The sequence below is a fragment of the Alnus glutinosa genome, chromosome 6 (assembly GCF_958979055.1).
Source record: "Alnus glutinosa chromosome 6, dhAlnGlut1.1, whole genome shotgun sequence".
Classification (NCBI taxonomy): domain Eukaryota; kingdom Viridiplantae; phylum Streptophyta; class Magnoliopsida; order Fagales; family Betulaceae; genus Alnus; species Alnus glutinosa.
In genome coordinates, this window is record NC_084891.1 from 5,335,581 (window position 1) to 5,351,362 (window position 15,782).

At 34.0% G+C, this 15,782-nt stretch overlaps 2 protein-coding genes across 2 annotated transcripts; both read left to right on the top strand.

Annotated features, from left to right (window-relative positions):
• Window positions 1-3,032: 3,032 nt before the first annotated feature.
• On the top strand, window positions 3,033-7,056 carry LOC133870245 (uncharacterized). Its single transcript, XM_062307331.1, has 4 exons — window positions 3,033-3,379; window positions 4,529-4,833; window positions 5,134-5,350; window positions 6,313-7,056. Exons 1-4 carry the CDS (start codon window positions 3,134-3,136, stop codon window positions 6,811-6,813), a joined length of 1,269 nt encoding a protein of 422 aa, XP_062163315.1. The 5' UTR covers window positions 3,033-3,133; the 3' UTR covers window positions 6,814-7,056.
• Window positions 7,057-10,606: 3,550 nt separating this feature from the next.
• LOC133872025 (V-type proton ATPase subunit c''2) lies at window positions 10,607-15,706 on the top strand. The gene is made up of 4 exons (XM_062309529.1): window positions 10,607-10,818; window positions 10,897-10,974; window positions 15,074-15,244; window positions 15,353-15,706. Exons 1-4 carry the CDS (start codon window positions 10,688-10,690, stop codon window positions 15,519-15,521), a joined length of 549 nt encoding a protein of 182 aa, XP_062165513.1. The 5' UTR covers window positions 10,607-10,687; the 3' UTR covers window positions 15,522-15,706.
• Window positions 15,707-15,782: the final 76 nt, after the last annotated feature.

Consider the following 15,782-nt stretch of genomic DNA (forward strand, 5'->3'; position numbering starts at 1 on the left):
AATCTTCGATTTTTTCCAAATATGGACGCACACGCAATCTCCACTTGGATTTGATCGTGTGTAGGTTAATCTTATTCCCTCAGGTGAAACCTAGTTTAAGGACCCCCCGATAAGTGGATGGTGCTGACTTTTCCTGATTTGTGAGCTCAGCAAGAAATCTGGACGTTCAATGTGCGACTAAAATGCACTGCGTATTCAGGTGAAAATAAATGATCATCAAGCCCATGTGAAAAAGGCCGGGTGTCATTAGAGATGAAAATACGGGCGGATAATAACTACCCGCATTTGATATCCGCGCCTAATCGCTAACCATATATGCAAATGCAGTTAGCAAATAAACATTATCAGCATATGTGAATGCGAATAGCTGCTTTAAAATATGTGAATGCTGTTAATAATCGTATCCTCGAACCATATATATATATATATATATATAATTAAATTCTTGAAAACGACGTCGTTTTGAATATGAAAATTAAGTTTATGAACTTTAGGTTATGTTAAGTTTTTTTCAGTATCATTTCAAATCATGTCTCATTAAATTTACTTTTTTTCTTTTTCTTTTTTTGAGTAATTCAAATTTCGATTACTCTATGAGACAACGATCGTCTATGTGTGATAATCGTGAATTGTGTAACAAGTGAAATCTTAATTTATTTAAATTTGCATATAGTAATAACCACATTATTTAATCTTGCATATAGGTTTAGATATTAATAAAAAAAACGCTCATTACCTTATATACGGATAACGGATAATAACCGAAATTTAATAATCATAATAACCGCACATATATGAATTATAATCGCATATTACAGATGCGAATGTTATTAATAATCGCATCCGCATTTTGATCGCGGCCTTACATGTCATTGGTCTTTTCCCAAAAAATGAAAAGGGATAAATAATTGGGAATATCGTGTGTGTTGGTCTGAACGTATACATGTTGCTTTTTGACCATCAGATTAACTCAGATTACATCGAGATCGTTTGATTTGACAAGAGAAACCGAGCTTAGTATGAGTTCGGCTTTCTCTGTTACAGCTCACGGGTTGAAGACGATGGTAGTTCTCCAAAATTGATGGGTTTTGGTTCAGAAGGATTCCCATAGGTCACTACCACCCAAACATGAATCGTAAAATATATTTAATTTAATTCACCTTTCCAATATATTTTTTATTTTATTTTTATTTTTTAAACTATACAAATATAATTTCAAAACTTTTTTTCTTTTTAGTATTTACATTTTTAAAAACAGATAACGAAAAAAAATGGAAAAAAAATACAAAAATACATATATATGGTAAAAATTTTGTTCATGTTTTATATTTTCAAGACAACTATATTAACAAACAACTCAAAACATAAAACACTTTAATCGTCCATTTTTACGCCCCTAAACCATCCTTAATGCCCATAAGGGTAGTTTCGGCAACCTCCTGGTTGGCCGTAAAAGTGGGTTGACCACTTCAAAATTTTAAAAATAATATTAATTTGATATATGAGACACGTGACAATTACTAATTGATTTAACATGATACACCGTTAAATTATTAGATGAAACATGAACGAAAATAGTTAACTACATTTATTAAATATATACGGGTACCATTTACGAAACTTTTATAAAAAATTGAGATGCCCATTTGACTTTGCATCAAATCACAAGTCCTTACAAATAATTTAACCCAAATTTTAAATCATAGGACAACGTAAACATATTCGATGCTTATCAACGTGTACATCATTAATGATTCGTTTGAGTTTGTAATTTTAAAATGTGTAATTTGAAAATTCGATTTTAAGCGTTTGGTAAAATTATTGCTTCGCCTTTAAAAATCGTGTTTTAAAAACGTACATCATTGCCTGTAATTTCAAATGCACATTTCTCTATGTTTTCAAATCATAATTTTATTTTTTAATTTTTTTTAAATGCAATCCCAAGCGAAAATATGTAATGTGATTTGGTTTAAAATCGCACTTTTTGTTTGCGAAATTACAATACCAAACGCACCCTAAATCTTTCAAATATAATCGTGACCTATGAGACCATTAGCAGCCGTTTCCTCAAAACTCATTACATTCTCTAAATGTACGGAAAACTCTTAAAATACTCATTGAGACATATTCCATTGTTCCAAAAAAGTAATCAAACATCAAGGGAACCACAAGATGTAACCTAAATCTATGGAAGTAAAAGTGGCTCCCTTAACATTATTTTAATATAATAAAGCTTTCTCTTTTATTTACCATCTATTTGCAACAATATTTAATTGTTTTATCTTTTCTCTATTTTTTCTTTAACATTTAATTTAAACAAATATTTAAATGGTATAGATAAAGGATAAAGGAAGCTATTGAGGAATTTATTTTGAATAGAAAAGCAAAAAGTAGTTTGGTTCCCTACATTTAGAAAAAAATTTAAGGGAAGCTGATTCTAGTGATCTAAGAGAAACAGTTAAATATTGTTTCAAATAAATTGTAAAGGAAAGAGAGAGGAAATATAGTTTTTTATATTAAAATAATGTTAAGAAAACTACTTTTACTTCTGTGAATTTATGGTACAATTTGAGGTTCTCTTGGCGTTCTTTAGTTTAGGGAACAACAAATGAATTTGTTTCAATGAGTTTTTCCAACATTTAGGGATATAAAAAAAACTTATAAAAAAGTCATTGAATGAGGTTCAATTGTTGTTCCCTAAACTAAGGAAATACCGAAAGAACCAAAAGTTGTACTTTAGATCTAGAGAAGTAAAAACGGTTTTTTTTAACATTATTTTAATATAAAAAACTTCATCTTTCCTCTCTCATTCCTCTACCATTTATTTAAAAAAAAAATCAAATGATTTATTTTTCTTATATTATTTAATTTAAAAAATATATAAAAAAAAAAAATGAAATATGTTGTGGAGTCCATTTAATAAATTAAGGAAAAGTTTAAGGAAAGTCTAAATCTAATGGCTAGTCTCCATCTCACGAAAGGGAGAGAATCCTGTTCTGAAACGACGACGGTGGGAGTCGTTCAGTTAATTATCAATTCCCTTTCACCTTCTTGTTTGTCCAGAAATTAACCGCTTCTTCCAGTTGCAGAAGCAATACATTCCTCCAAATAAGAGAGAGAGAGAGAGAGAGAGATGAGTGAGAAGGAAAAGCCAAAAGCGGTGGTGGTGGGAGGAAGCATCGCGGGAGTGTCATGCGCACACGCGCTCATTTCAGCTGGGTGGGACGTTGTTGTACTTGAGAAATCGTGCGCACCCATCACCGGAAGCCCCACCGGCGCTGGGCTCGGACTCGACCCTCTGGCTCAGACACTCATCCAGTCGTGGCTCCAACAGCCCGAGCTTCTCCACAACTCCACCTTGCCCCTCACAGTCGATCTGGTACAACCCATGGCACCAAAAAAAAAAAAAAAAAAAAAAAAAAAAAACTTTATTTTGCCGCAAATTTTGTAACAATTTTCACACTAAACAATTTTCGAAAATTAAAAGACTACAAAAAATCCAAGTTCAGCTAGTTTCGGAAAACAGAAAGAGAAGAACTTTGTATTATTTGATGTGCTTAGTAGTATCCAGAGCTGTATTCAACTATTCAAATAGTGTAGATTTCTATTTCTAATATCACGAGCCTGTACAAAATAATATGAATGTAATTGGTGTGATAGGTGAAAAGTGTTAAAAGCTACACTTCAATGTGTTAAGTTCATCCCTTATTCATAAAAAAGTCAAATAAAAATAAAGTTGAAGTGTTGATTTCTTGTGATTTAATATGGTATCATAGCAGATTTTGGTGTAGTTTGTTCCATTTCAGTTAAATAAATTCTCAGATAGGGAGGAAAGTATGGCACTTAGTATTAGTTGATCCTGCTGAATCTAGAGCAGAAATTCTGGGTTAGCAACAGTGTCAGGCATGTCGGGAGAGGGGCTATGATTAGGAATGGTTTGTGTAGGTGGAAGAGTAGTGCCGTCGATATAGCTGAAAACTCGGTGTCCATGGAGATGAGAGAGATTACTGATCAAAGATGCAGGCGAGGAAGTGAGTAGAGGGGTGGTTGTGGATGATAAAACAAGGGAAGTGGAGGAAGAAGAGGACTCCATTGGAATTTTTTTTTTGACGTGTGTCTCAAAAAGCTCTGATACCATAAAAGGATAAATACAGTAGATATGTTTGTAAACTCTCTCTTTTCAATCACAGAGAGGTACTACTGTCTATATTATATATATAATGATTGCTGTACAATTTGAATTGCAAAGATTACACGGTTTCCTTATCTTGATCTATCTTATCTGCAGCTATACATTTGATTTTGAATTGCTGGTTTTATCTTGACTAAGTCATTGATTGATCTTGGCTTGGTGATCTGGTATTGTCTTAATACTTGTCAAGGGACTTTGAATTCAAACATGAGAAGAACATTAAAAGTATTAATTAAATAATTAAATTTATCATTTTCTATCATCTTTTGATACGTGACAATATAATATGAGTATAACATATGTACATTACCATTATGGGTTTTCATTTGCAAACAGAACCAAGCAACAGATAGTGGGAAGAAGGTCAGCTGGACACTGACAAGAGATGAGAATTTCAATTTTAGAGCAGCACTATGGGCTGATCTACATGGTCTTCTTTTAAACGCATTGCCCTCAAACATATTTTTCTGGGGTCACCTTTTCCTCTCCTTTTGCGTTTCTGATGACAAGACATCTGTTAAGGTTAAGGCTAAGGTTCTGCAATCGGAGGAGACAATCGAAATAGTCGGAAATTTACTTGTTGCAGCCGATGGGAGCCTCTCTTCTATCCGCCAGAGTTTTTTCCCTGACTTTAAACTGAGGTTTGTCTCTAAAATGGAATCTGAATTTGTTTAATTTACTATTTGTTTTTCTTGATATATTGCTTATGAATTTGAAGTTTGTTGAGAATATTGTTAGAATACAAAATCCCAACTTCACCTATAGCATTTGTTACAATACATTTCTATAAAAAGTTCCTGTAATACACGAATAATAAAGTTGTAGTCTTTGGGGCTTTATAGGTAATACACATTAAATTCCTCATGTTCCTCTTTTCTCCCATCTTTCCTCTATTTATTTCTTGCGTTTGTTTTATATTATATCAAAATATTCCTCTATAGGTATTCGGGTTACTGTGCATGGAGAGGGGTTTTTGATTTTTCAGGAAATGAGAATTCAGAAACTGTCATGGGCATCCGCAGGGCATATCCTGAACTGGGGAAATGCTTGTACTTTGACTTAGGTTCTGGCACTCACAGTGTGTTTTATGAGCTTCAGAACCAAAGGCTCAATTGGATTTGGTATGTCAACCAAGCCGAGCCCAAACCCAAACTACAGGTGATTGCTTGCTCACTTTTTTTAGATGAATGAGGTTTTTAGTCGAAAAGAAAACTCAATATTTACAGACACTCCAGAATAGCAACTGGATCACCAGCTACAACTAGTAGCTAACAACCAAAAAAAAAAAAAAAAAAACCACTCTGCAGGACACAATGATCGTTCTGCAGGAACTAAACAAAATTCCCATACCTCCTCTGTTTTCAACTAAATGACAACAGCTAAAACTTCTATTTGCAAACTTCTATTTACAATTTAAAATTTCAGCATTAAAACTCAAGTTAGCCCGTCTATTTTTCAAGGACCTTTTCTGGTACACCCGATCTGCTACATGGCTCCATGTTTCACTAGTCAATTTGAGTCTTTTACTAACAATTCTCGTTCTGATTTGCTTACTCTCATCCCACATAGTACATCCTATTCTAGATTAACTGCTAATTTGCTTCGTATTTAGTGAAAGAAGATTGATGATATGGTTTATGTTGAAACAAATGACTTCAAATCCTTTAAATCCTCGGACAATTCGGGAAATTGAAATAAAAATATATGAACAATATATTTAGCAATTATTAATGAAGGTAATATCATATATTTTCTAAAAATTGATTGCATTACTAATAAAGAACCTCTGTTTAGAACATGGTCTACAAATTAGTGGCTTCCTTAAAATTAGATGTATACAAGCTGAAAAAGTTTGCAAGGTTTATATTCGTGGGTAAGGGCAAGTATTCATTTAGGCACAGCCGCACAGGTAGGACACATGGTTTAAATAGTTCTTAAAATTGATGTTCATCCATGATGTAATAGCTTGATAGCTTTCAGTCTTAACCTATACTCGAACCAACCAAAAACCAAGCATAGATATAAGGTTGACCTATCAAATCACAATGGAAAATTTCTATTGATTTGAGACTTTTTGGTGCTGTCAACTGCTGATTATTTTAACTGTAAAACAAATTTAGAGAAACTCAGCAACCATGAAAGTAAGCAGTGAGATGGTCCAGGAGATGCTTCGAAAAGCAGAGAAAGTTTGGGTTCCTGAGTTGGTGAGAGTCATGAAAGAAACAGAGGATCCCTTTTTAAATTTCATATATGATAGTGATCCCTTGGAACAAATCTTTTGGGACAATGTGGTCTTAGTTGGGGACGCAGCTCATCCCACGACTCCTCATGGCCTGAGAAGCACAAACATGTCAGTGTTGGATGCAGCAGTTTTAGGCAAATGCGTTGCAAAGTGGGGAGCAGAAAATCTACAATCAGCTCTAAGAGAGTATCAGTCTATTCGGCTTCCAGTCGTTTCCAAGCAAGTTCTGCATGCTAGGCGATTGGGTCGCATAAAACAAGGTTTAGTTCTTCCTGATCGTGACCCTTTTGATCCAAATAGTGCTAAATTAGAGGATTTTCAAGAGCTACGACAGAAGAATATGGCTTTCTTTGACGATGTTCCTTTGCTGTTGCTATGATGGTTTTCTCTGTTTACTTGCCAACAATAGCATATACTCTGCAACTGATGTTTTGAGTTATTGTCCTTGTAATTTTTTGCTTATCCTTGTCATCTTAGCTTTATTTATATGAAATCCAGTTTTTAGCTGGATCACTATATTTGTATAGTCACAACTATTTGTAGACTAAACAGAAAGCCCTGATTCTGAAAAATATACAATAGAAATTATTCTGCCATGCTTAGCAGTTCGCAGTTGGGATAATTCTCTCCACAATTATCTGTCAGTCACAAAGTCTCCATTTTCTGCTAAATGCTTTAATGCTTTCTTGGTCAGCAGCATCTTATGGCCTTGTTTGGTAAGGGAAGGGGAATTGGTAGTGGGAGTTGGAAGTGATAAATGTGATATAAAGTAAAAAAAAATTGTATAGAAAAGTAAAAAAGTTTGTATTGTAGTGAATTTTTTTATTTAAATAATAATAAAAAATTATTGATGTGATATAAAGTTAGAATGTTTTGAAGTTGATTGTTTTTTAAATAAGTGAAGAGGGGGAGGAAAAATTTTATTGCTCTTACCAAGCAAGGATGGTGTTCACATTAATGCTTGAACTCTGGTTGGTGTCATGCAAATTTGAACGGTAAAATGACCCAGGTCACTAATATGCCTAGGGGAAAGATAAAAGAAGACATAGGTCCCTAATATGTTAGGGTACTTCATCAACTGGTGGAATAACCAGGGTCCCTTTTTTTCATGGCGTGTTAGTTATGCCTCATGATTTCGTAGTAAGCTGTTACAAGATTCTTTTCTAAGTATTCGGGTTATAGTACATCAATGGGTTTTTATTTGGGGTGATAATTCGTCTTTGCATGTTAGGTTCGGATCGTCTTGAGATATGGGTATAAGACTAAATAGATCAAACTTAATCCTACCTGTTTAATTAAATAGGTTAGACCTTTCAATCCTAATCTGTTAATTTTGTATTGAGTTTGTGTCAGGTTTGCATGTCGTGTACAAAATGAGTATAAGACTATGACTGTTAAATATCTCTTGCACATTGGTTTCATGAGAATTAGATGAATCTTAGGGGTGAAAATGCGGTTATTCTATTTTTATAACCGCACCTAAGGTGGTTAGCGGTTATGAAATAATCGTCAATTAGTAGCTATTTAAAATTATAATCGCACCAAATAATCGTTTTTAAATTTGGATATTTTTGGGTATTGGGCATTCATTTAACCTCTTTTTTTTGGGCTTATTTTAAATGTTTTTTTGGGCTTTTTGTTGTGTGTTTTTTTTTGACCGGATGTATGATGCATATTAAAACTTCATATGATATATATATATTAAAACAATCATTGTAACTGCTAACGCCTACCCATAAAACCGTTAACCGCCTGTCTTAAGCGGTTAACGGTTAGTAACCAGTTATTAACCGTCCGCCTTTTCACCCTTAGGAATACAAGCTGAATTTCAAGAGCAGTTGAATTTTCATTTTCTTTTTATTTTTCCTTCTAGATGATAGAATAACCTTTAATCCCACATATCCCTTCCCATTAAATAGTTCTTAGTGATCAGACAAATTGCAACCATTCAAAGCATATCTTGGGACAATGTGGTACAGGTAGTACTTGCAAACGAAGTTTCCTCCTTTTGTCCGACTACGTGCACTTCTCCTATCGAATGTGTGACCCTATTGTGCCCTAGGTGTTTGCATTCCATTGACGTGGCCAAATTACTGCCTTTTCTCCAAAGGAAAAAAAAAAATGAGAAATTTCATCATAACTTCTCAAGTTTTTGCACGATTTTAATTTATTCCTAAGGTTTTAAAATCGCAATTTAATTTCTTAATTTTTTATTTTATTTTATTATATATATATATTTAGAAAAAAATATATGGGCAGAGGGGCTCTCGACTCTCACAAGGTGGGGCGGCCACCTCCTAGCAATAAAGGTAGCGTGCACGGTACCGAGGCACTTTTGCAATTCTATATTTAGATATCTATATATTTATAATTTTTTTTATTAGTATTATAGGTGACATGTGTTATAATCTGAGTAGTGCTAAGGTAGAATTTAATGGTTTCTGTTAAAAAAATAAAGCATGTTTGCCCATGATATATCACATAGATCTTATTGCAAATTGGTGTAGTCATACATTGATTTTGTACTTTCAAAGATTAAAGAGAGATCGGCTGACTTCCTCTGGGTTTTTCCAAAAAAGAAAGAAATTTTGGATTTAATTAATGCTTTATTTGTTTCGACATAAAATGTTTTTGTCGTAAAATATTTTCGACAAAATCATTTTTTAGAAAATTTGATTTTCCTAAAAATATTTTTCGGCGTTTGGCTCGTACTAAAAAATCATCAATGGCGTAAAACGGAATCTGGCAACGGTTGCCCGAATCCGGCAACGTCTGGCCGCCGCCGTCGAATTTTGGCTTAAATTTTTAGATTCCGGCCAAACTAGCCGTAATCAGGTTACCAACAAACTTTAGTGCTCGATGGTGGTGGATTCTCATAAACGTGCGTGCAAGAATGAGGAGTTTAAATTTAGAAAACGATTTACGGTTTTAAAAACTGTAAATCGTTTTTCAAAAATTAAAGAGGCTTTTACGGTCAAACTGAAAATGATTTCCATTGAACATTAGTTTCGCCCCTACCAAACAACAAAAAATGTTGAAAATATTTTCCAAAAAACAGTTTACGCCGAAACAAACAAAGCATAAGAATTGATTGGAAAAACAACCTATAGAATGGATTTCAATTTTGCAAAATGTTATGTGAAATCGGATTTTGAGACCAAATTGTTGAAAACTAATCAATATTTTATTTATTTATTTATTTTTGGGTTGGCAACGGTAGCGCCATTGAATCTTCAATAACTTGATAAACGTATCTAGAATCCAAAATATATATAAAAAGAAACTATTTTTTTTTTCTTGGCAATAAAAACAAACAAACCTACATAGGAGGGAAAATGATCATTTTTATTTTATTTTTATCTATTTTATGGTTAGAATTTAAAGTTGACGCATTTAACATTTTGCATAATTTCACATTATTTAAATTTTTTAAAAGATGTGCTAATATTGACTTTATATATACAGTTAGATTCACTAACTTGAGATTCATTTAATTTGAAATTGAGAGGATCATATTCCATATAGAAGGTCATCAAACACTGGTCGACTCTCCAACTAAAGCCACAGCTAGTGACGTGCTATCATTATGGGTTTTTTGGTACAATACCACATGACAAATCGAGAAAACAAATAGTAATTTTAAATACTCAATTCACATATCACTTTCATTTTACTTGATTGATGTGATAATGTTTATCAGTCATTTATTTTTAAAGAAAGAGTGATCCTAAGGTTAATGTAACTGTGTCTATTAGTCTCATTGATTAAGTGGAATAAAAGATTAGTATGCAACAAATAGAAAATCGACGCCAACACGCAACGTTGATGCAAATCTCCAAGAGTAATGTTAAGAACAATTTTTATTTATTTATTTATTTATTTTTGTCTTCTTTATATCCTTTTAAAGTTGACGTTATTTTTAAATTCACCATTATATTAAATTTTAATAGTAATCCATCACAAAATCAATGGTTAGGTTTCAGAATGTCCCGGACATTCTTCAACAAATTCCTCTCTCTCTCTCTCTCTCGCACGGCGTCGTATCACGCTTCTTAAGAAAATACCGAATAGTCGAAAGTATAAGCTGAAAAGGCCCAAAAAAACAAAAAAAAAAAAAAAAAAGCGAAAAATTATCTTACACGCGCGTGAAAACATTAGTACGTGCGGCATCCATCTCGTCTTTTTGGCATTGCAACGTCTATCTATCAGAACGAAAGCCTCCTAATCTGAGAGCAATCGCACCAGATTGAACCATGTCAGGCTCAGCAGTAGTAGCCGGAGCAGCGAGCTCGTGGGCCCGCGCGCTAGTCCGGATCTCGCCCTACACCTTCTCCGCCATCGGCATCGCCGTCTCCATAGGCGTCTCCGTCCTCGGCGCCGCCTGGTACCTGTCATCTTCTATTTTTACTTTTTTAAATTACCGATCTATGAAAGCTTATCTGTAAATCCGTGGACTTGTTAGGGGCATTTACATTACCGGAAGCAGTTTGATCGGTGCTGCAGTTAAAGCTCCTCGTATTACTTCCAAGAATCTAATTAGGTAACAAAACCCTGTCTTTTCTCTTTTAATTTTTAATTTTTGGAATTTTCGAAATGATTATGTTTTCTTGAATGTTTGAGTTTTTACTTGTGTATCTTTTGATCGATTTTGGATTGATACAGTTATTTTCGTAGAAATGTGGGCATTTACTTTTGATGTTCAACTTCATGAAGTGTTAAGTATCTACTAGATGCTCATTTTTAGTTTTGGTTTTTGGTTAAATTTGATTTGGAATTGATAAGAAAACTTTCACTCGTTTATTATTAGTTTTGAATATACACGTGCTGAGCGAAAAAGAATTAAATCCGATATTAAAAAGATATCATAAGTGTGAGTGGTTTTTTTTTTTTTTTTTTGATAAGTAAGAAATATCATTAAAAAGCGCAATCAAGTACACATGAAGTATACAAGAAAGGCATCTAAGAGGAAGTAGAAAACAATACAAGAAAATCATTAAAACTAAACGTTAAAGGTGCGAGGAACGCAGCCGACCAAGAGTACAAAGAATGAAAGAAAAAGGAGATGAGATCCTCAATGGTTCTTTCTTTGTCCTCAAACTGCCTATTATTGCGTTCCCTCCATAAGCACCACATAAGGCAACAAGGGACCATCTTCCACACGACAGCACTCTGGGAGCGACCACCCGTCCACCAGCAAGCGAATAATGAGTGGTTAATATACCACAATTAGATCCAATCCGATTATTCTAAGTTTTTGAGTCGAGTGATATTCCCATATGTTATGTTATAATCTCACTGGAAATACTCCCCAAGAAGTTAATCTCCCTAACAGTTATTTGTATAATTTCTATTTATTATTGTAAGTTCCTCTGCTTTCAGTTTGTGATTTGCTAATAGAGATACAATAAGCCCAATGTTCTGATCACATGCTAGAATCAAAATCTGTCCGTAAGTATGTATTACATCTGTATGTTTTATGGAGTATGAATTTGCTCATTGACTTAATATTTAGTGGGTTGGTGGCAGACAATTCATTTGTGGCAAATAAGTTTTCGATAACAGTAGGTGCCCCAATTAGTGTTTCTTTGTTGCGCTTAGGGATGTCATATGTTGTTGTTCTTGAGGAGGTATTTATATGTTTCACAAAACTCCTTATTTTGTGAATTCACATTCCCAAATCCCGCAATTCTCATAGTAGGATTAACTAAGAAATCGAAATCGAAGGCGATATAGAAGAGACATTAAGAAGATTTTGGAAAGATTATGTCGATAATGATGTTATATTTCTCTTATCCATGGGTGGCTTGAGGGGTGTGTGCTTATTATCTTGGTTTTTCTCTAGGGTTTACCATGTGTAAAAATCTTTAAGCCTAGGAGGTTGAGTGTCCTTGAAGATAATCTTTATACGTCTAGTTTTAGTAAAAATTCTCTTTGCAATCCTTGTAAATGTTACAAGAAGAAAAAGAAAAGGGATTGGTTCGACATCAAACCTAAAATTATTACAAAGTAGCTTAGAGTACTAATACTTTTATCTTTTTATTTATTTATTTTATTTAGACAAAAAAAACTTTTATCCTTTTGTTTTACCTTAGAAGGGGTCTCTAGCAGTCTCTCAAAGTATGGTAGAAAACAATGTCCATTTACTTGTATTAATTCCTATATAGGTGGAGCCAAATCAGACAACAGTCATCACAAAGTAAGAATGAACCTTGATTTTTTATGTCTGCATGCTCGTGCGAGAGAGAGAGAGAGAGAGTTTGTACAGAATACGTGTGGTGCATTATGGCTTGTGCCCATCATTATCTGTATTGCATGGTATTTTTTATTCTGGATTTGGAAATATGTAGGATTTGCTAGTAAGGAGCTCTGCCTCTTTGTTTCTAGCAACACTAGAATTCCAAGATAAGTATTTGAGATGTTGGATACATTCACAGTAAATCGGGAAGCTAAACCATCTTTGCCTACTATTGGGAAGCTAAACCGTCTTTTGCCTACTAAATGAACCTATGAAGAGCAAGACCAAGATTCGACCACAACATAATAACTGGTAGGAACAGGTTAATCCTTTTTGTTTTCTCTCTTGTTTTTACTAATTACTTCAAAATGATAAGTTCTAACACGTTTTTGTGGTTATGATCAATTTTTTTTTTTTGAATCAGTTCCATTCTTTCTAATAGAGCTGATTAAATTTACTAATTCAGCATTTTATCTTGTCCTTTTGTGCTCCTTTTCATTTCATATAATTTTTCGAGATAGTAAAAATATATAAAATAGAGATTCACCAGAGGAAAAAAAAAAGTAGTATAATGCATCAATTTTTTTGAAGTAATATATATATAGTTTTATGCTTAACTACATTGTTTGAAATGATTTTTATTTTTTATTTTTTTCTAAAGTAACTTTTTGAGATCTACCAATCTAAAAAATACATTAACCAAAATATTAAGAAAATAACCCATATTAATTTGACAAGGATCTTGTAATTAGAAATACACAGCTGCTACCTCTCTAGTTAATATCTTACAATGTATTTCACTAAGCACAGCTGGTCAACAAAAGCTTCACATGCTTGGGGTCCATTTATGATGATGATTGATGCCTTTGATCAGTTGACAATAACTTGTACGTGTTTGTTTTCAAATACAGGGGATGGCCATTGATCAATGGTTATCAATGTAAGGCAACAAAATATGAGCGACCTGACCAAAACTAAGCTTCTTGTTTTGATGTGAAACCGGGAAAGTTTAACTTTTTTATTTCATGTGTTTCAAATAAAATGAGATAATATAATGCACACTTAACACAGAGGAGCTGAACTATTTTGTTGAATGAATTGAATGTATTAACTAGAGAGGTAGCAGGAGCCTCAATTTCTGAATCTTTTGATATGCGACCAAGTCAGGGTGCCTGGGCCTACCTGGAAATATTTAATAGCTCATACATTCATCCAGAGCAGACTATTAGTAACAGTATTAACAGTAGCAATAACTGAAAAAGAAGAAGAATTTACATTTTTCTATGCAACGGAAAACAGTAAAATACCAGAATATTCACCTTCAGCGAGATTCAAAATGAGTTATTGTCACCTCATTTATAGAATAAGGTCCTCCACCTACTATGGAGTCCAAATCATTGGAAGGTCTTCTGAAAATGAAAGCAGGCTGTCTAGGAGAAGGAAGAGTAGTTGCTTCACTAATCAGCATGAGAAGAACTGCCGACATAGTTGGTTGATCCATTGCATCTTCTTGCACACATAGGAGCTAAACTTGAATGCATCTCAAGACTTCATGGGAAACATATGACTCATTTATTGATGAATCAACTATATCCAGGGCTCTATCTTCTCTCCTACTATGCATTTTGCATAGTTCTTTGGTTGCCTAATTGGCCACCATCTACCCATGGCACAAAACTTTGTACTGCTAGCATTACTCTTACTTACATTTTTTTTTTAAGTGACTTGTTGGAAAGCCACTTGACATACGTCATGTCAGCTGGTGTGACATGGATGTGAAGAGTAGCGTTACTCTTACTTTTATTAATTCCTATAAAGTCCAATCGGACAACTGCCATGACAAAGTAAGAATGAACCTTGATTGTTTATGTCTGCATGCTCGTATGAGTGTGTGTGTGTGTGTGAGAGAGAGAGAGAGTAGACAGTAGACAGTTATTCCTTTGTCTTCGTGCCTAAGTAATGCACATGCTATTGTATAGACTTTTCTGGCTCATTATTACTTGGAGTAGATAAACACCCTAAATGTGTTCTGTACATGCAATGCTTGTTTCTTTTATGGACGAAATGACTCAACCCCCCCGGCATTTAAACTTTTATAAACTGGGTATTTTACTGCCATTATGAACTATCATATATGGTCCAATCTTTCCCCATGGAGTTCTAGCTGTAAAGTTGAGATACCAGCACGTGTTCCATATGGATGCAAATTATGTAGATGTGGGAATTGCTTTATTACCGAAGATGATACCTTGAATTGAGTTGATTTATTTTTTTTCTTCGATATGTTCAGTGGACTGGCAAAGCACTCTTTCTAGCTAAACTTCTAAAGCACTGCTACTTGTTATGTTGGGGTAAAACCCTGTGATGATTATGTGCTGATTGCTCCAATCTTTTGTTATTTCAGTGTTATCTTTTGTGAAGCTGTTGCTATTTATGGCGTTATTGTTGCAATTATTCTACAAACAAAGTTAGAGAGTGTTCCAAAATCACAGATTTATGAACCCGAGTCTCTCAGAGCAGGATATGCTATCTTTGCATCTGGGATTATTGTGGGCTTTGCAAACCTTTTCTGCGGGTTCGTATCCTCTCTTTTACATCTTCCAATGAATTCTCCTAATTAATATTCAGAATATTTTTTTTTTCCTTTCTCTTACATTTCTTGTGATTCTTCATTTGGCCACAGCTTGTGTGTGGGAATCATTGGAAGCAGTTGCGCATTGTCTGATGCTCAAAACTCCTCTCTTTTTGTGAAGATTCTTGTGATTGAAATCTTTGGTAGTGCCCTTGGTTTGTTCGGAGTGATAGTGGGAATAATTATGTCAGCTCAAGCCTCATGGCCTGCAAGAGCCTAGTAATTTCTCTTCTCATTGGAGCATGACAACCCGGATAAACAGAGTGCGATGTCTTATGTATGGTAAACAGACTCTTGTGTCTTGTTCTTTCAAGCCATTGTTAATACGGATATTAAGAATTGGTGTTCAGATATATTGCCCCTTATTTCAATCTTGAGCTGAACTTTTCTTGGAAAAGACTGAAATCAACTTCCCATATTCTTTTCCCTTCTAGAAGTGAAGCTATTTTTTATTTATTTATTTATTTTGTTTCTAGTACTC

What these genes read in the sequence shown, in the direction of transcription:
- LOC133870245 (XM_062307331.1), top strand. Translation starts at nt 3,134, where the DNA reads ATGAGTGAGAAGGAAAAGCCAAAAGCGGTGGTGGTGGGAGGAAGCATC. An exon ending in TTCCCTGACTTTAAACTGAG is followed by an intron (nt 4,834 to 5,133) that starts GTTTGTCTCTAA and finishes ATTCCTCTATAG; the next exon opens with GTATTCGGGTTACTGTGCAT. An exon ending in AGCCCAAACCCAAACTACAG is followed by an intron (nt 5,351 to 6,312) that starts GTGATTGCTTGC and finishes AAACAAATTTAG; the next exon opens with AGAAACTCAGCAACCATGAA.
- LOC133872025 (XM_062309529.1), top strand. Translation starts at nt 10,688, where the DNA reads ATGTCAGGCTCAGCAGTAGTAGCCGGAGCAGCGAGCTCGTGGGCCCGC. An exon ending in TCCGTCCTCGGCGCCGCCTG is followed by an intron (nt 10,819 to 10,896) that starts GTACCTGTCATC and finishes TGGACTTGTTAG; the next exon opens with GGGCATTTACATTACCGGAA. An exon ending in ACTTCCAAGAATCTAATTAG is followed by an intron (nt 10,975 to 15,073) that starts GTAACAAAACCC and finishes TTGTTATTTCAG; the next exon opens with TGTTATCTTTTGTGAAGCTG.